General features: G+C 35.7%; 1 protein-coding gene across 2 annotated transcripts in view; it reads left to right on the top strand.

Annotated features, from left to right (window-relative positions):
• Positions 1–15,700, top strand: part of LOC121406511 (acid-sensing ion channel 1C-like) — a 35,991-nt gene extending 20,291 nt beyond the window's left edge. The window contains exons 3-10 of one of the 2 annotated variants that reach the window (XM_041597525.1): positions 2,402–2,572; positions 3,858–3,982; positions 6,385–6,575; positions 7,363–7,507; positions 10,857–10,913; positions 11,718–11,889; positions 13,334–13,425; positions 13,941–15,700. In XM_041597525.1, coding sequence (XP_041453459.1) covers positions 2,402–2,572; positions 3,858–3,982; positions 6,385–6,575; positions 7,363–7,507; positions 10,857–10,913; positions 11,718–11,889; positions 13,334–13,425; positions 13,941–14,062 — 1,075 coding nt within the window. In that variant the 3' untranslated portion in view covers positions 14,063–15,700. Of the gene's footprint in view, positions 1–2,159; positions 2,328–2,401; positions 2,573–3,857; positions 3,983–6,384; positions 6,576–7,362; positions 7,508–10,856; positions 10,914–11,717; positions 11,890–13,333; positions 13,426–13,940 lie in introns of both variants that reach the window. The other variant, XM_041597533.1, reaches the window with a different exon arrangement.
• The last annotated feature ends 5,792 nt before the right edge of the window (positions 15,701–21,492 follow it).

Below are 21,492 nucleotides of genomic sequence, written 5' to 3'. Positions count from 1 at the left end.
TATATCACTTTATCGATTTGTATCGGAAAGAGAAAAAATATATGTGCTTTGCTCACCTAACAGACATGGCCATTAATTTATCAAAATCACGTGTTGATCAGTGAGAATCGCATGATCTGCGTGATTCTATTACTGCAACAATTCACTCCAAATTCATTAAATCCCAATTTAACCACATTTCCAAAAGCCATTATAACAAATCATCAATGTAGGCATGCGACAGAATGTGTGGGACGAAAATCGAAGCAGAGTCACATTGTTAAAATTCCTAATAATGGTCTGAAATTATAATAAAATATTTGAACAGAGCCTGAATCTTTTTAGTGTTTTCTTCCTCAGTTTTTGTTATGATAATCGGTAATAATGGATATGGATTAATATCCCTATGATTATAAATAATATTCAACACGACATTGGTTGAATTCTATAGCGAGATCATTGATTCATTTATGACAAAATAAACTTTAATTATCTTACGTAAAAATGGAAGAAAATAATTTGATTTAAATGAATGATGAAGGTTTAGTCATAACCTGAAAAGCGTATCCTAACACTTTTAAAATGAACTTTCCCTTTTAAACGGTGACATAACATTTTCAGTTTTTAAGAGAACTGTTTTTTAGTTTGTAATGTTGTATGCGTTTAAATGCTTTATTCAGCTTATAGCAGCCCCACCTACACATTAACATGTACTAGTATTGCACGTCAATCTTGTAAAACTTGATTATTTTATACACTGAGAACCACATAGAAACCACATAGTACCTTGTAGAAGGTTTCATGTAATATTGTTATAAGTAGGCTATAAGTTATAAGTAAAGCCCCTTTCACAATAATTATTGGTGGTGCAACTGCTTACAACCGTTGCGATTCTGTGCAATATATTGTGACCAAATGATCGCAAACGATCGCATGAGCAATTGTGAAATAAACAATACTTTATCAGAAATTTGATATTTAAAATTATTTAACTCTATTTTGGGGGTAAATAAGGATGTTGAAATGTCCGAAATCACTGATGTACGCGATTGATTTATTTGTCACTTACCTGGTCAATTGATATTCTCCTTTATTATTTTCTTTCAGTGTGATTGTATTTCTATTATTTTTTCGAAGAGGAGGATAAATCGAAATGTAGTTACTACAAATTTATCACATTATCAAAATCAAATTGTGATTGTGAATATTTTTTTTCGTTCTGTCTTCATAAGTCTTCATGATTCGTTTACCCTGTCTTAAAGTTCAACTCCCCGTTTGTCATGTTTGTTGACTCCCCCGATTTATTCAACTGAATTATCCATCACAAATTGTTATTCTTTTTAGAAGGGGGTACATTTTAAAACAAATGTATATAAGTGTGAAATTTTAATAATTGATGTTACATGTTTTTTCGACGGTGTCATGTTTGCTTTGCCATGTTCAATGTTCATTATGCTTCTGGTAGGGTATAGGCCTAGATAAATTAACGCTTTTTAAATCTCGAAGGTGCTTTGATCTATTGGGTGACAATACTGCACCGTTTCGATTTTACTTTGCATATAGTATTAGTTTGTTGTATAAACCGCCGCATTCAAATTTTCTGCTTAATCTGTAATCTTTATTTTGCTCTGATCTCTCCGATCTCCCTCTCTCACCCTCTCTCTTTCCCCCATAACTTTATCCGTTTGTACCCCTCGTCTTTTTTTTGCGCCCCTTCTTTTTTTCTTTATTGAATGGTATCCTGTATCTTATTTCTCTGCTTCTTTCTTTTTACGCTACTTCCCATTCTTTAGCAACTGTTTCTTCTATTTTTACTCCTTTATTCTTCTTAACTTGTTGCATTTGTTTCGATTTCAATATTTTCTCTCGTCTTTTTAATTCTGTAAACTGTAACTAAATTCCACTTCAACATTATGACGCCTTCCTCCATTTTCTTTTCCTGTATCCCTTTGCCATTTATACCTGCATGTGTCCCTTTTTAAATTATTTCTCTCTACTATAAACCAACCAACACTTCTTTTTTGTCTCTCTTTCACCCTTCCTATTTTTCTCTTTCTTTCTTTCTTTCTTCCTTCCTTCCTACCTTCCTTCCTTTCTTCTTTTTTTTTCTTTCTTTCCATCTCTCCCCTATGTCTGTCCCGTCCTTTTCCCCTCCTCTCTCTTTCTCTCTCTTTCTTTAGGAATTCTGTCGTTGAAAATATCCCCGACATGTCAGCTTTTCTGCAGGACGCATTCTATTCTCGCTACCAGCCCGTCAACTTTTCAAAGTACCACGCCTCTCTCGGAGGCATAGACTCCACCGAGCTCTTTGTCCAGGCTGGGCACAAAATAGACAACTCTTTCGTGTAGTAAGTCAAAGTTTTTACACTTTATCAATTATGTTATCGTTGTTGTTGTTGTCGTTTCTTGTCGGTGTTTGTAGGAGGACGCCACTCGAGGCAGTTCCGGAGTATCGAGCACTGCTTACCGATATTTATCAGAACCATGGCTACTTCACAAACTTTACAAAGTTCTATGAGAGCGGACTCGTGAACTTAAGTACCACAGATTTACACGTCGATCTGGCCCATAAAATCGAAGATTCATTTGTATAGTAAGTCCCATTTAAGTATCGATTCGTGTTTGTAAAAGCAGAAAAGCCTGAAATCTTATGTAGATGAGCATTTTAATATCTTATTTCGAAAGATCGTTTTCTTTTTCCTTTTAAAGGACAAGTCCACCCCAACAAAAACTTGATTTGAATAAAAAGAGAAAAATTCAACAAACATAGCACTGAAAATTTCATCTAAATCGGATGTAAAATAAGAAAGTTATGGCATTTTGAAGTTTCGCTTCATTTCACAAACAGTTATATGCACATCTCGGTCGGTATGCAAATGAGGAACTGATGAAATCACTCACTCACTATTTCTTTTGTATTTTATTATATGAAATATGAAATATTTTTATTTTCTCGTCATTGTCATGTGAAATGAAGTTTCATTCCTCCCTGAACACGTGGAATTTCATTATTTTAACATTTTGTGCTTCAGGCAAGGAGGTCCTCATCGTCAAATTCATGAAAATTGCAATATTGTATAATTCAAACAATAAAAAACAAAAGAAATAGTGAGTGAGTGACATCATCGACTCTCTCATTTGGATGTAACTGGCTCGTTCATACGACTATTTTGTTGAAAATAGGCGAAACTTTGAAATGTCATAACTTTCTTATTTTACATCCGATTTTGATGAAATTTTCAGCATTGTGCTTGTCTGAATTTCTCTATTGATTCAAATCAATATTTTTCTGAGGTGGACTTGACCTTTAAGATGGAAGGATTCGCATGACATACCTCATGATCATGGAGCGTTGTGGCCCAGTGGATTAGTCTACGGACTCTGAAACAGAAGGTCGTGGGTTCGAATCCCAGCCATGCGTAATTTCCTTCAGCAAGAAATTGATCCACAAAGTGCTGCACTCAACCCAGGTGAGGTAAATGGGTACCTGTCAGGAATTTATTCCTTGAAACGCAGCGCGCGTAACAGCTGCACTGCTAAAGCAAGGGTAATTATGCTGCATATACTGTAGAGCGCTTAGAGACTTCTGACAAAGTAAGTATTAAGCGCTACATAAGCAAGTATAATTATTATTATTATTATCTTGATGTGTTATTGAAGAATAAATCCGAGAAAGTGATATTGATATGCTTATTTTAAAAATCAAAGCTTTCCACAACACTACTAATAGTACTATTGGCTGTTAATACACTTAATATTATGAAACTTTAGTTATTTCATTTTAAACTGACTTCTGATATTTTCATACATCGGTTATAGTACTAGGCCTACTACAGAGTTCCATCGTAAATATCGTTTCATAAATTTTGTTCTTTCAGCGGTTTCTGGGGTACCGAACTCCTGTCTCCAGCCAACTTTTCATTCGATATTTTCGACTTCGGAGTCTGCTTCACATTCAATACGGGCAAAGATGGCAGCGATTTACTCATGGTAGAAACATCGGGTAAGCCTAACAGGGCATTTCCGCCATTACTACACAGACACATTCTGTAACGCAGAAAATCTTTTGTCAAAAGCCCTTCATAACAAAACAGCCTCTGTCGAATATTGGTGAATCAAAACAGCAGTTTCGTCCAGGGGCCCGTTGCAGAAAGAGTTGCGTTTAAACACAAGTCAAAAAATCAATCGCAAGTCCCAAATGCGCGCTGTTGATTGGTTGAAAATCAAGTTGCGCATGATTTTAGAGTTGTTATTGATTGCAACTCTTTCTGCAACAGACCCCAGGACTCTAGAAGAACAACATAATTTGCTGGGGTTTTTTCATCAGCTCCGAAACGCAGGACGAAACTGTTGTACCGGTTCACCGGTTTTCGACAAAGACCTCCTAGCTCTTGATTGTTATTTGATGGACATTTTCAATATAATACTTTGTTCTTGAAGTCGTTCCACGTCGCGGTGCGCAAACTATACTAAGCTAGCAAAATATGAGTCTATAGTCCTTGCCCCCTTTTCCGATTTTAATTGCGATCATGGTATATCAATGATATATATTTAGTTTAAAATATGTCAATTGTCCTTTGGCTTTCTAAGTGTAATTGAATTGATTTTTAATATATCACCGTTTTAATTAAACTCTCTTAACTGAGTGGTTTTGCAGTGGAATAAAAGATGGCTTTTGGGCGGTCATAATTCATATCGGTGGGGTGAAAGCTTTACGGGACCAAATGAATGCCGGTGCGGCTAATTACAACTCAGGGTAAATAGCGCCTGTGCATTTGTAACGATGGCAACCACATTGCGTGATAAATTTAACGTTATACTAACTCTTGATCACTTCCGCCATCTACCCCATCCCCTCTCTCTCCCTCTCTCCCATTCACTTTCTCTCTCCCTCTTATCTACTCTACCCCCTCTCTTTCTCTCTCCCTCTCCCATATCCACCCCGAACCTTCTCACTATTTAATGTATATCTGTTACTCATGCCCCTCAACCTTTCCCTCCCCCTTCCCTCCCCGTCTCTCCCAATCTCTATATCTGTCACTCTCTCTTATGGAGAATAATAGGGGGGGGCCTTTTTTTTCCTTCCTTCTATTTTATCAAAAGCCGTCAGTAGCACCAAGAAATGAGCTCCGTATTTCGATGTTGATTATTAGTGTTGGTGCATTATCTATTATCTTATATAATTTAAAGAGAACAGAACACCGTTCAATGGTTCATACACATATAACATGTATAAGGCATATATATATATATATATATATATATATATATATATATATATATATATATATATATATATATACGACGGACCTCCGTCTTCTTCAGGAGTATATACAATGTGACACATTGTATATATTCCTGAAGAAGACGGAGGTCCGTCGAAAATTTGAGTAAATAAAAACTATATTGGCATTGAAAGCATTACCATTTATCTACAGCATATTTTGTTACTATGAGAGAAGCCAATACGTGAAACTTTAAGATATATATATATATATATATATATATATATATATATATATATATATATATATATATATATATATATATATATATATATATATATATATAGTTTATAATCTGTTTGTAATTTGGACATTCTTCATGATTGTGTATGAACGATGTCTTCAATTTCCCATCGTGCTCATATCAGTGGATGTGATGACATGCATCACTGGTGGATCCGGGGGGGAGTCACACCCGGCCCGTGCCCCCCCCCCTTGAATACCATAATCGTTTTTTTTATGTAAATATATACCATTCTTACGCTAGTGTGTCCCCCCCCTTGAGTCACAGCATGCATTTTTATGGGAATAAAGTTGTTAATATACAAGTATACAATGACCCTTTTTAATGTCAAATATTCCTCGGGAAATGTGCCCCCTCCCCTTATAGAAAATCCTGGATCTGCTCATGACATTCATACTTCCAGAATCAAATGTTTTCTCTAAAAGTATCGATGACGATATTGATTTTAAGAACAAAACGTAATGTCATGAAGAACGTATGTATTGTGCTGTAAAAAGTGATACTCCAATCCCAAGGAATACATGTACACATATAAGAATAAGTCGACTATACTTTCTTAATTTTTAAGGGGCGTCCACACTTTTACAAGCTTTGCTTTTTAGTGGATCCCCCTCATTTCCATTTATGCTCTATATTATACTGTTTATTATGTTTATTTTACGAAGTAAGAATGCCCTTCTGTGAAATTGTACTTGATATGTATTACTTTGTATTATTTTGTAATATGTTTTTAATAGAAGTGAAATAAATAATTGAATTGAATGCATTTTCACTGACTAATTATCTATAATTATGCGCTCAATTTCATAATAACAAAATAAAAATACTTAAACCGCTATTATCTTCTTAATTCTTTATTTTACCTCTCACATTAAGGCAAACTCCACGGACTTGGGATAATACTGGATGCGCAACAATGGGACTATTTTTATTCGAGCGATTTCCACCGGGTTTCAAGCGGCTTTCAAGTGATGGTCTACGACCGGAATGAGGTCCCGTTAGTCTCAGAGTTGGGCTTCGCTGTAGGACCAGGAACCGAGAACTTAGTTGGCCTGGAAATAACAGAGGTTCGTTTATCATGTCGAATCTGAATTAGAAATCTTTTATCTCCCGCTATTCCGCGTTCAACAGTCTTCGTTTTCACACCCATTTGCACTCAGCTATCGTTTTTTTCCTGTAACAGAACACCGCCCCCCCCCAAAAAAAAGAAGGCTCCACCGTGTCGCCAAAGAGTAGGAAAGAAACAAAAGGGGAAAACTGTAACGAAATAAAAATAATGAAACATTGTTTTGCAGTTTATTTGGGGGAAATCCATGAGCGAAACGAGGGGGCTTAATGAGGGAGCAAATTGAGAGAGAGCCTTCTAATAGATATTTTGCTATTAAAACTTGTCATAAATTTTCCATGCATACACATGTTTGAATGAAAATCGACCGGATATTAAAGATGTTAAAGATATGATACAATGATTTTATACACATTAACTTAAAAAAAAGTTTCGTAATTTCGTTTTCTTTTGTAAAAGGGCGGGGTATTCCACCCGACAATCATGCTTCCATGCTTGTGTTCCTAAAGTGGATAGTCTGGGAAACTATCGTAGGATTGTGTGAAAAGGCGTATCAATGGGGGGGGGGTGGCTTGGGAGCCATGGACCCCTAAATGTTCAACGACCAAGAAAAGGGGGGAACCAATTACCACTGAATTAGATTTTGAACATTATTTTTTTTTGCTGCTTGGAGACTTGTTTTAAAGTTGAAATTTTGCCCCATATGCTATATGGTGTGTCATTTTGATTCTGTCGACATAAAATTATTACGCCACTGATTAATCAATGACATTTTCCATCTGTTCTAGGTGAATAATCTACCACCACCTCACGGAGTTTGTGGCAAGAAACATCTGAAATATTACGACCATTACTCTACATCAGGATGTCGTCAAGAATGTCATACTGACTTTGTAATTGATAGATGTGGATGCAAAGAGCCTTATATGCCAGGTAATTATCATGATCACTGAATATGTTATCAATTAACCAACCTATGTGGGGCCTTGCAAGAAACTTTTATTTGCACCTCAGTCATAAGTACCAAAATCCAGCGTAAAAGGTCTGTTCCAAGAAATTATAGTTGCAAATGCAAGCAAATCAAATGCTAATTTGCGTTTATAGTCAAAGGACTTACGCTTGATATTTTGCACATCTAAAAATCCTTTGGAACTTTCTTTTTCTTAATATGCTCACTCATCAGTCTTTTGCGATCACTGATCTGAATACTATAGTACGACTAACCCAGGAAGCTGGTCTAAGAGCTCCCTGTGTTACGACTAGATTTCATCGCGCCCTCTCTCACCTGCGCATTTATACCAATTGGTCCTGCAGTGTACATCCCGATCCAGATCCGGATAGTGTAAGCTACAGATCAGTGGTCACGATCCCTATATATATATATATTTATTTATCTATCTATAAAAATATAGCCTGATATTACCTCCCTTCCCTTCTTATGTAACGTTTAAATGGCGCCAGCACGCTGGCGCCACTTTAACGCTGAAGCGGCTCATTGCTCCTCCTCCCATCTCATGCATTATGTTATAGATAATACGCCACTGTCGTCACTCATTTATTTACCTGTTCACACTACCTATCGAAAAAATTATTTTAGTTAACTTAGTTTCTAAATTATCAAATTCTCAATCAGCATGATTGCCATGACTGTGACGCCTTCACAGGGTGATGAAATAAACAAAAATGGTGAACATAAATAATCAAAGTATACACTCTAAAGCCGCTGAGTAAAATATTGGGTAGAAAGACAACATGCATGTTTGCTGGGTATTTTTTTTTACCCCATATTGGGCTATTTCAACCCAACCAACATGCATGTTCCCATTTTACCCAATATTGGGTAAACCTTTTTAGAGTGTGTGACATTGTCATAATTCACATCGTTATTGGTTTATTCTTGATTGGCAAGCGGATAAGAAATTCGTATTTTAAGCAACAAACACTTTTTACAATTCAGAATGAAAAATCTATGATAATTGAATAATTTGATGAAAGAAACCTCATTCTAACTTCAAGACATACGAAATTCGGTTCGTATGATATTATGTGAAAAATTTCATGGACTAAATTTGGTCTTCATATCATCCTTTATCATATCATGTTAGGCCCAAAACTTTGTCAAATACCCATGGAATCAGTAATTGACTTGATAATAAACCCTCGATTCGAATAAGGATTAATGGAAGGTGAAAAAATTACAAATGGTATTAAAGAAAAAATAAGTAATAGAGATGTATGAGATGAAAACGCAAATTAATGTAAAACGAGAGTTGCATCGTAAAACATGGCTCTCTATATAATTGAAAAGGGTGTATATTTCATTATTAGATGTAAGGTGCTTGCATGAATGGCTTCATGAATTTTTGATGGACAAAGAATATACATAATATGTATGTAGGCTGGCTGAGTGATCGATTGAATTCGACAAAGTAATTGAATTGAGTTGTTTCATGACAATAATACATGTTCAAATTAATTTCGTTATCTATCTCGATCGGTGGGTAGGGGCAAGGGTGGATCTAGGATTTTTCAAAATGGGGGCACATTTTCCCGAGGAGAAAAATGTCCTCATTTGTATAATATGAACGACATATTCCCATTAAAATACATGCTGTAACTTTCAAGGGGACACACTGTGTAAAAACGGCATATTTAGGGGGGGGGGCGGGCCGGATGTGCCCCCCCCCCTGGATCCACCACTGGGTGAGGGATGATGGTATACAGTTTGTTATAATTGGTTGAAGATTAAAAATGTTAAAAGGGACAAGAGGAAATGATGGTGATATGAATTGGTATACCCGGCAGGATTAATCCCTTGCATGCACTGAGCGCCGTTGAAGGTAGCTCGAGCTAAAGCCGGGATAATAGCAGCAAGCGCTTTGTATCCTCAGGCAAAAAACGCTATATAAATCCAGCTATCATTAATTCTATTATTATCATTATTAGTACTATTACTATTGTAATCATTATTACTGTTGTTGTTATTATTAATATTAATATCATTATTAATAGTAGTAGTATCCCTATTATTGTTTTATTAAATTGCTAATTATTCTACACCCCCTTCGTCTACTTTTCATTTGGTCGTATTCCAGATGGTCTAATCCCTTTTAATCTACAATCAACTAGTTCATCAAGGCCTACTAACTATTTGGTCTAACTGCAATTTAGCCCATTTACAATTTTGTCTAATTTCCAGTCAGATTTTCCCCATTTCGTCCAATACCACTTACTTGGTCTACAACGGTTCAGCTTAGTCTATGTGATTGAATAAACTGTTTAAGAACATTTTTTTTATAATAAACAAAAATGTGGAAACTAGACCAATGTAGTATTAGGATGATAAGAATTGACAATAAGAAAAAAAGTAGATTGAGTCAAATATAGGGAAGACCAAATTGATGATAGATCCAATTGATTTTTAGCCTATTCAAATCCATATTAGATTCAGAGAATTTGACCGACTGCTTGTAGATCGACTATATATAAACGATAGTTGTAATGCTAAACTTCATTTGTGAATGCTTCTCTTATACTTTTTCTTTAATTATTCTTTGCATGTATATTTAACAGATTTAGTGCAGTTTACTTATTAGTTACATCCAATATTAACAAAAAATAAAGATAAATATTAAATGAAATCGCCAATAGAGTCTTAAGGTTGCGCGTGACTTTACAAGCGGTTGAATGAATCACCTTTCATGGCCTTTAGACCTTAAAAGAATTTGCTCAGAAAAATGATTTAACAAAATGAATTTCAAGGTGGTTCTAATTACTTCTATTAAATGATTTATTTGATAATGTATCTATTTATTTATCTATCTATTCAGTCAGTTTTATCAACACTGGATTTAATTTGTCAGTGACAAAATATCTGCTTTATATACATACACTGTACTAATGACTTTTGAAATTATATACAGTTTACACTCTAAAAAATGAAGTGCTAATTTAGCTCTTAAAGAGCATGTATAGTGACTGCACTTCGGAGTGCTGATTTGTCTAGTTAAAATTTGAACTAGACAAATCAGCACTCCGAAGTGCAGTCACTATACATGCTCTTTAAGAGCTAAATTAGCACTTCATTTTTTAGAGTGTATTTGTAAATATTTGTGTCAGATCATTGTATGTATTATAAATGTATGAATTTCATTTATAGTGCACTTGACGTTCTGTTGGAATGAAGTGGAATTTGATTTAGATTTTCTCGTTTTTTTTCAAGAATTCATTTGTTATCATGATTACAAAATTTGATGAACTTTGTTACTTTTTTCACGTGAAGGTAACTCATCTGTATGTAACCCAGTGGAGCTATATGACTGTGCGGCATCGGCTACAGGTGAGTCTGGAACTAAATTAATGGTCGGAACTTTCTTTATGATGGTGGCCCGGGACCACTGATAAGCTCAAGTTGATCGACTGATTAATTGATTGATTAATTGATTGATTGATTGATTGATTGATTGATTGATTGATTGATTGATTGATTGATTGATTGATCGATTGATTGATTGATTGATTGATTGATTTTATTATTTTTTAACAATCTTTTTTATTTCAAAATATAGAATAAACATTTCCACATAAACCCACTTTTGCATTAACATACATCAGATATAAGTTTACAAGATAATGTATGCAAAATTACCTGTGCAGACTATGGTCATTATTCGACATCAGTTACCATAGTGACAGCCAGAAACCTGTGCTCCTCAGCCAATCAAAACCAAGGAAACTTATCAGTTCTGACAAATTGTTAAAATGTTGTTTCTCTAAAATGACGAAATGAGATTCGCTCGAGTCAGCAGACACCAAGCTAGCAGATCGTGGGATCCATTGTTGGTGACTTCACTTAATTTGAATGATAATTCCAGTGAACAATAAGGATAATAACGATTTGTAGCATGTGTGAAACCAAACTAGAATCACGAACGCTAATTAACAATCACGAATTCAAATTCTACTCCGGAGGTGAACTTCGATTTCACTAAAATTTACGGTACGAATTTTCCATGTGAAAGGTCCGATGATTCTAAAGACGAATTGCAATCATCATTACAATGATGATTCGAGCTTCAAGTGTGAAAAGGCCCTAAGTAATTCGGAAGAATATAATCAAAACTTTCTTCGATTTTTTATTTAGTCGACTTCATCAAGAATGCCAGTAGTGAGTGCGAATGTCCGGTTCCTTGTCACAGCGTCACATACGAGCCCGTGGTCACAACGGCTGGTTTTCCGTCACACTTTTGGGCCCAAACGCTGGCCCAAATCTACCAGAGAGAATATAACGTATCTCTTTCTTCAGATTACTTCAGGTAATGCATAAAGCCCGCTGCACAGTATACACGACTACGACGCTCTTTCATCTCAGGTGACAGGACATGACATGTGTTTGTTTTTTTCTTTTCCTAACTCGTTCCCTCGACTTAAGTAATTAATCGTAATTCTTTCGACTAATATAACAACTCATTCCCTCGACTTATATGATGACTCGTTCCATCGTCTTATACATGTATAACAACTCGTTCCCTCGACTTATATAATAACTCGTTCCATCGACTTATACTGTATAACAACTCATTCCCTCGACTTATATGATGACTCGTTCCATCGTCTTATACATGTATAACAACTCGTTCCCTCGACTTAAATAATAACTCGTTCGGAACGAGTCGTTCCCTCGATTAAAATAATCACTCGCCCTCTCGACTTGACCTGTTCCCTGAACTTATATAATAACTCGTTCCCTCGTCTTATATAATAACTCGTTCCCTCAACTTATATAATAATTCGTTCCCTCGATATATGATAACTGGTTTTCTCGACTCATAATAATAACTCGTTCCCTCGGCTTATATAATAACTCGTTCCTTCAGCATAATAACTCGGTTCGTAGACTTATAGTTACTCGTTCCCTTGACTTATATAATAACTCTTTCACTTGGCTTATATCATAACATACCTTTTCCTCGACTTACATACTAACTCGTTCCCTTAACTTATATAACTCTTCCCTTCACTTAAATAATAACTCGTTGCTTGTCTTGACTTATGTAATATCTTGTTTCCTCGACTAATATAAACTCGTTCCCACGACTGAAAATAACTATAATTCGAGGGAACGAGAAATAAATCGAGAGAACGAATTAGTTACTTGTGTCGCATTCACTACCCGGGTGAGATGAATGGGTACCTGGCAGGATTAATCTCTTGAATGCACAGCGCTGGAAACGGCAGCTCGAGCTTAAGTTGGGGTGATAATAAAGGATACAAAGCTCGGCTACTATTACTCCGCCTTTAGCTGCGCTGCCATTGTAGGCGCCAAAGCATTCGATGAATTTCTTCCTACCGGGTACCCATTCAGCTCACCTGGGTTGAATGCAGCACAATGTGGGTAAATTTACTTGCTGAAGGGAAACATGCCATGGCTGTTAATCGAACCCATGTCCCTCAGAGTGAAAGACGCGAGTCATAACCATGCAACCAAGACACCCAAACAAAGCCAGGTTGATAATGGCTGCAGTACGCCTCGGAATACAATATTTTTTTTTTATAGATGGCGCTATATAAATCAATATTATAACTATCATTAAATTGAACGATATTCACATCTCCGGTGTCCAAAAAATGGTCACGATTTGTTTGTTCAAGTCATATCACTTTAAACTTGCTTTCTGAAGAACTAGTCTGTAATGTGGGAAGTTCGGGTATGTTCTAAGTCTTGGAATTTGACTGAGATCTCTTAACTTTATTTGACAGCGAAAATATGTTGTTTATAAACCTCTTCTTCAAAGAGCTGAGCATTGAGAAGATCACACAGCAGAAAGCTTATACATTCTTCAGTCTTCTTTGTAAGTAAATTACTCTCATTTAATACTTGGGGTTATCAAACTAGATTAATTTGGTCTTATTATAAATCCAAAATTTGAGAGGGAAAATATGTTGTTTATTATTTCAGTTTTGGTGACCCCCCCCCAAAAAAAAAAGTGAGTGTCGCTGTTAATTTGAACGTGTATGCCCTGAAACAGTTATAATGTGTAGTAAATGATGTTAAACGTGCTTTATTGCAACATTTTGGGTGATTTTATATTAGGTCGGGTGCTCGATCAAAATAAGATGTATGGGAATATTTTTGTTTTTTATATATTACATTATATAATACGTCTCAAGCATGGAATGGGTTGGGAATTTCAGGTTTATATAGTTGTAATTTGACATTCAGTCACTAAATTTGTAAGACAAAATTAATGATCGAAAATAGAAACATTACCAAGAGAGGGCGCTCGATGTAAATATTTTTTTCTTCAAATTTTCATCATTATAACTAAATCCTTTTCCTCCATTTTTTTATTTGACTCCATTCTAGGTGATATAGGAGGCTCAATGGGACTATGGCTAGGTGGGAGTATTCTCACCTTCTTCGAACTCTTCGATCTCTTGAGCAACTCAACTTATTTCTACTACACAAGATTAGCGCGGCGAAAGTAATAAATCAGTAATTTACATAAAGCTGGAGCTTACTGTTTTTTTTTCCAATAATACCGACCACAGGAACCCAAACTCAGTCAATTAAATTTAATATTCGTTTTCACGCTGTTTTTGTTACAACAATTTAAAAAAAAAACTAACAGCTTAAAAATGCTGTTGATGTGCTTAGAAAGTTTCAACAATATTGTTCTAAAGTTTAGACAATAATTTTTACAGTGACGTGCTTACAGAGTTAAACCGTGTTTGTGTCTACAGTGCATATAAAATATGTGCAAAGTTACATCTAATTCTTGTTGAAGGACAGTCATTAAAGCAATTGCTGATCTTCGGTACATTTTGGTTGATTACTATCATAACTATATTATTTCCCTTTCAAAACCACCTGATGACGAGAATTTAAGAATGCAAGATCATGGATCTCGTCAAGAAAACTTTGTTATGTCGAGATTATGAAGACAAGATCATGGATCCCTCTCTCGCAAGACAACTTCGTTATGTCGAGAATTTATGAAGACATGATCATGGATCTCGATCGTCAACACGGACAGATTCATTTTTTGTTAAGAATGTAAGGACATAAGATAATGGATTTCGTCAAGATAACTTAACTATGTCGATAATTTAAGGGGATAAGATCTTGGATCTCATCGAGACAACTTAATATGGCAAGAAGCGAAAAGACAATTAAGATCGTCGATTCCCGTGCAGACTTCGTCGAGACGGGAAGACAATAAAGATATTTACCGGGTCTCGTCTACTCAAAGTTGTTCGGACAAGAAGACATGATTCCAAATATTTTCTTGCCATTTTGTCATAACATTGGAAAGAGCTCATTGTGTCACACTGTGTGTGCCTGGTTGTGTTCACAGTGTGGAACACTATGTGAATCACTTCACACTGTTACTTTTAAGCTATTCTACAGTGTTAGTCACATGATAGTCGACCATGTGAACACGCTGTGAATGGTCACAGTCTCGAAGTGTCCACAGTGTGAACATTTTCACACTGTTGAATTTGAGGAAAATAACAGTATGAATACATAGTCCACTATGTAAACACACTGAGATCACTTTGTGTGACACCGTGTTCTGTCCAATAGGATGACGAGAGACAGGTTTTTTCGTAATCATTTTCTAACAAAAATCGACCATACCATTACAATAATTATTAAATCCAGTCTTGTCCATTTTCGTGGTGGTCATGGCGCTAATTCGGGCTAAATTTGAACTTTCATATACTAAACGTCACATTTCAATGTTATGTTTTAAATTAAATTAGTTTTGGAGTTGTTTGAAAATATATATATTTGATCATTTTGTGTTCTGTTGTACATGGATCAAGTCCTTCAAGCCAATTATAATATCAAATCTAAATTGAACAGAACATTTACCTTCAGTTGAGAGAAATAATGCTAAATGGAGATTTTCAAAATGATTTTTGTTCCCGTTTTGGTATGACGTTAATGTTCATGTTCTGAACTTAATAAGCATGATGGTAAAATATTCGGTATTTTTGTTTATATTTATAGAATCAATGTTAAGAACCATTCGTATGGTGTTGCACATTGTTATAAATGAAGTGCTTATTTAGCACTTAGAGTGCTTGTTCAGTGACTGCACTACGAGTGCTGATTTTCTAGTTAAAATTTAAACTAGAAAATCAGCACTCGTAGTGCATTTACTATACAAGCATGTAAGTGCTAAATTAGGACTTCATTTTTTACAGTGCAAGAAAAATGTGAACAAAGAAAAAGAAAAGCATGTTTTAAGCAGAAACCTTAATTGGTATGATTTCTCGTAATAACTCATATTAAAGAGAAACATGGTGGTGAAAAGAAAACAAATGTATATATGAGAAATATTTCTTGTCATAATTTTATTAACTATAACTTGCTTAATTAGGGCCCATGTGTTCACAGCTACTGGCGCTCGAATTGCATGTTTAATGAAATGTATATTATCCCGTTTCAGAGAATTGAATTGCTCTAAAATTATTTTGTTTTCAAGCCAATATACAACAAATATTTTTTCCTCAAGCTTCTAGATTTTATTATTTGACATACTAAACACATCTTTTCATTATTATTAAAACGGCTTCAAATGCCATCTGTTAGCTCTGGATATAAGAAAAATATCATGCTCTTCATGAGTTCCTAAATCAGTTTTCATTTATTCTGATCTGTGTATATCAGCTGTCTCTTCGCGCTCGCATTATTTTGATTAGTGATGTTATGCTCTTCACTTTCCCCTACATAAGCTATACACAACAAGAGTCTGTGTCAAAAATACATATCGGTACCAAACGAAAGAACTATAGGAGAGGCAGATTTAATCAGCAACCGCTGTGTCTTCTTGTTTATTAATAATTATACATTTTATTTGTATTTTAATAGAATATTGTAATTACTTGATATATCATAAATGAATATTTGATTTATATTGTGTTGAAAATGAAATACATGTATTCAATTTATGAAATATAAATTTAATTCTATTCTTACATTATGTATATTTTAAGGGCCTATATTATTGAATAAAGTGAAAATGAATATTGTTATAAAACGTTAATGACTCAAGTGGGGCATGATTTTTCTTTCTTATATGAGTGGATAGTACTTTGAGAAAACATTGTTTTGCTTTTTTCATTATGTCACTTAACTAATTGAAAATGGATTGTGAATACAGATTTAATGTAATCTAAAATTAGGGTTTATCTGCGGAAAGGCAGTTGCGGCACAAATCGAACAGCACTTTTCTTTTCTTTTTTATTTAATCTCTACTTGTCTGACGTTCACATCAATCATATCTATCCCAGAATGACAACTGAAATATTTTTCTTCATCATGAATTAAAATAGTAAACAAAATAAATATAGGGCCTACAATATAAATAGAATTTTGTAATTTCAACCTACCATAATTTTAGTATGAGTTAGACCCTGGTCGCGCGTTAGACTGGTCAATACGGATCTATATCGATACGATGGTGGTGATGACGACGATGATAATTGGAGGTTGTGGTGTTAATGATGAAGATATAGATGATGGAGATGATGATGCTGACAAAGATGATGATGATGATGTTGATGATGATGATGGTGGTGGTGGTGGTGGTTGTGGTGGTGGTAATGGTGATGGTGGTGGTGGTGGTGGTGATGATGATGATGATAGTGTTGATGTAATTAAATATTGATGTGTACCAACAACATCGAAGACCGACTTTAAAATTAATGCTAGATTCAGTGAATCGGTTCATTCACTCTCAAATCATTCTTAACTGTCTGGGCTGAATAAATAAATTAGTTGCCTCACTTTTAAAAAATAAGGAAAGAGAACAGTAAAGAAATATACAAAATAAACAAAATGTTGACATGTTTGGCTTCCCATAATTTTAGCACAGTGTTATAGACCCAAGTGGTCTAAGTTAAACCAGACCTCAGAGTATGGATCATTGTACTTCCTTGGTCAATCAGCATTTCATTCAATGAGAGCCATTTTCTCCCATAAATTTGCCCCCCTCCTAAAAACTCCAAAAGCTAGGCTTTCGATGTTACAACATTACTCTTAAAGGAGAATGAAACCATTGGATTAAGATAGCTTGTGTGAAAACAGAAAAATCAAAGAAACAGATCAACAAAAGTTTGAGAAAATCTGACAAATAACGAGAAAGTTATGAGCATTTGAATATTGCGATCACTAATGCTATGGAGATAGCAAATTGGCAATGCGACAAAGATGTGTGATGTCACTTGTGAACAACTCTCCCCATTACTTTAGTATATATTTCCCTTGAATTGCTTCTTTTATCACATCTATCCATAGATCATGTGTTCTTTCTACATGAGGGCAAGTAATACATATTTTTTAAGAATACATCATGGATAGAGAGTTTGTATCATCATAAGAAAAAGCAAAAAGAGACATTTTGAGGGTATTTTATAGTCCACCAAAGGGAAAGTTGTTCATCAGTGACATCACACATCCTTGTCGCATTGCCAATGGGAGGATCTCCATAGCATTAGTGATTGCTATATTAAAATGCTCATAACTTTCTCATTATTTGTCCGATTTTTCTCAAACTTTCTTTATTCTTATTCTTTGATTTTTCTGTTTCTACACAGGCCTATTTGTTCCAAAGGTTTCATTCCCCTTTAATTTATACTGAGTTGTGTATTTACCCGCCACTGAGTCGTGGGTGGGTTATATTGAAATAACGCTGTAATATTTATCAGTGCACCTATTTTCAATGGATCAAACACCATTATTGTTCAACCCAAAATTGTGACTTGACGAAAATCAAAGACCCGTGCCGCTAATTGATCGAGTTCAGTGCCCTAAAAAAACCCCGCAATTTCTGTTGGTGCGTTATAGTGACTGCAATTTTGTAAAGTGTTAACATTCGAGTATAGGGTTATTAATAGCGAAATGAGCCAATTTTTTTAAGGGGCCAGACAGGGGCAAAATTTCTAAAATGCTGCGAGCGATCAAAGCGAGCGAGCAAGTAAAAATTTTGATCTCTTTAATACAAAACTATAATTTTGTGATAATTTTGTGGTGGATTTTTTGTTTACATATTCAGAAAATATTATATTTTAAACTGTTCTTTACCTTTCCTTACATTATTTGCATAACGGTCACATTTGACTAAGAACATAGGGCGATTATCTAAGGGGTCGTGACACCGGGAAAGGGGGGGGGGGTGCATGAGGTTAGCTTCAGCCCCAAACTTTTTCAGTAAGCTTTTACGAAATCATGAAAAGTATACCGTGATATTGTGATTTAATGCTACTTATACCATGGTCACATTTGTTCTACGGCGGCCGTACGGCGAGTCAAAAACAGCCGTTGTAACATTTTTGTACCAGCTAAATATAGGTGGTTTGAATAAAAATGAATAAAACGGCTGTCTTCGACTCGCCGTACGGCCGCCGTAGAGCAAATGTGACCATGGTATTAGTCCGACTCGATGAATAGGATATGCTTATACGATCACCCTACGTGCGCACTATGATGATCGTAGACCAAACTTTTTTTTTTTTTTGGGGGGGGGGGGGTGTTCTTTTCTCTCTCTTCCTCTCTCTCTCTTTCTCTCTTTCCTTTCCTTCTTCTTATGCTTGGTTTATCGGGAGTGGGGTGGGGTTGAGTGAGTGAAGCGTGGCGGAGTTTGTGTGCATGTGTGTTAGGTTTTTTTTTTAAATCATAACTTCCTCAAATTATTTTTATTTAATGATATCGTAAATGGGAAAAAAAATCATGCTAAATTTGAAATTTATTTATAGATTATAGTAAGAGAGTTCTAGATTTTATTTTGTATTACTATACATTGTCAGCCTGTTATAAATTGATGACGAAATATGTACAGATTGATTCTTAGTTTACTTTTGGAATACTCATTATAACTTGTTTTGCATGAATTCTGCCTTCATTTATGCGTGTTTTCCTTCAGCAAGAAATTTATCCACACTGTGCTGCACTCGACCCAGGTGAGGTAAATGGGTACCGGCAGGAAGTAACTCCCCAAAAAGCTGTGCGCACCGATCGGTATATAGACTAGCTTAGCCGGGGTAATATGGGAGCCCCCCCGGGGGGGGGCACTCAGTATATAATGCATAGTATGTATGTGCCGCGGAGGGGACCCCCATTTTTACACCAAAATTTCCGTTCCAAGGCATACCATTTTTGTCTTATTGAGAAAAAAAAGAAAGCCGCTCCAAGGCATAGCATTTTGTTCTTATCGAGAAAAAAGAAGAAATAAGTCCGCTCCAAGGCTTCGCATATTTTTCGGTACGCCGTTCCGGTCGTATTGATCTGCTGCAATTTTGGTGAAAAGCGGCCGCCGAGCGCTGTCCGACCATCGTCTCTGCGCGAGCGCACCCGGCAGAGGCCGCGCTAGCTGCATCATGCACACATGCCCGTTCCATAGGGGTGCATACGCACGTAGTTACACGCTGGCGATCCGTTCCAAGGACCCCAGTTTTCACAAAATTGTAGTTCCGAAGCCCGTTCCGAGGACCCTCCTTTTTACAATAAGCCCGCTCCAAGGCCCCCGTTTTTTGTCTCGCCCGTGGCACACCCCTACCACTTTTTTGGTCGAGTGCCCCCCCCCCCCGGGATGGGAGCGCCTTGAGCACCTAGCAAGGTGGATATACGTGCGCTATGCAAATCCTGTATTATCATTATTATGTTAATGATTTTGTATTATTCATTATTTTCACATGTTATGTAATGAGGAAGAAATAAAATATGGTTTTAAAACAAAAACCGTAAACGGTGAAAAAGAAGTATTTGTGAACCATAATATTGTAATTGCTGCTTAGTGGTGGTACATGGTGAAGATGTGTGTAAAGGGGAAGGATCTTGTTTTCTACAATGCTGCATGCAGCCAAACCCTTTTTTTAATACATGTAATGCAATTTCGTTTGAAAAGTACATCATAATAAGTTTATGATTTTCATCACCCCCCCCAAAAAAAAAAAATCATGATAAAAGCATAACTTCCCTGAGAGTGAAAAAATAAGAATAAGAACACAACCAGATTATCATAGTAAAATTTCGATAAACTTCACTATCGCGACAACTCGCACTGATAGTCCGATAGTTTTACAAAAAAAAAGCTTTGGAGCCGCCGAAAGCCATTCGACATAAAGTTTCAAGATTGGCCAACAAGAAAACTACAGAAAGATACTCAAAAACACTCCATCACCATTATTTTATGATGTTAAGGATCTCCCTGTGAGAATAAAGAATAAATGAGATTTTGAGAAAGCTCGATTATATGGACGTTTGCTAAGGTGATAAACGATATGATATGACCAAGCCCTACCACTTTTCAGGATAATACAGTCGGTTATTGATCTAAAATTTTATTGGGGAATTTCGTCACCAAACACGTCTGTTGGAAGAATAAACGTACATAACACGTAATAAACTTGAAAGAAAGAAGCCAGGGAGAGAAAGAGAGAGATAGAGAGACGGGGGGGGTGAACTAATTAAGAAGAGTAAGGAAGGCTGACATGGCTGAAATGGGGAGAAAAGGGGTGAAAGAGAAAACAAATATTGTCCCTTTCCCGTTTTCTTTCTACTTTTGCATTTCCCTTCCTCATTTGTTCTTCTATATACACTCTAAAAATTGAAACTGTAAAAAATGAAGGGCTAATTTAATTAAGCACTTACAGTGCATGTATAGTGACTGCATTACGAGTATTAAAGGTCAAGTCCACCTCAGTAAAATATTGATTTGAATAAATAGAGAAAAATCAAAGTAGCATAACATTAAAAATGTCATCAAAATCGGATGTCAGATAAGAAAGTTATGGCGTTTTAAAGTTTCGTTTATTTTTCACAAAACAGTGATATGCACAACTCTGTGACATGCAAATGAGTCAGTCGATGATGTCCATCACTCACTATTTCTTTTGTTTTTTTATTGTTT

This window comes from Lytechinus variegatus, chromosome 1 (genome assembly GCF_018143015.1).
Source record: "Lytechinus variegatus isolate NC3 chromosome 1, Lvar_3.0, whole genome shotgun sequence".
Classification (NCBI taxonomy): domain Eukaryota; kingdom Metazoa; phylum Echinodermata; class Echinoidea; order Temnopleuroida; family Toxopneustidae; genus Lytechinus; species Lytechinus variegatus.
This window is presented reverse-complemented; position numbering and strand designations above follow the sequence as displayed.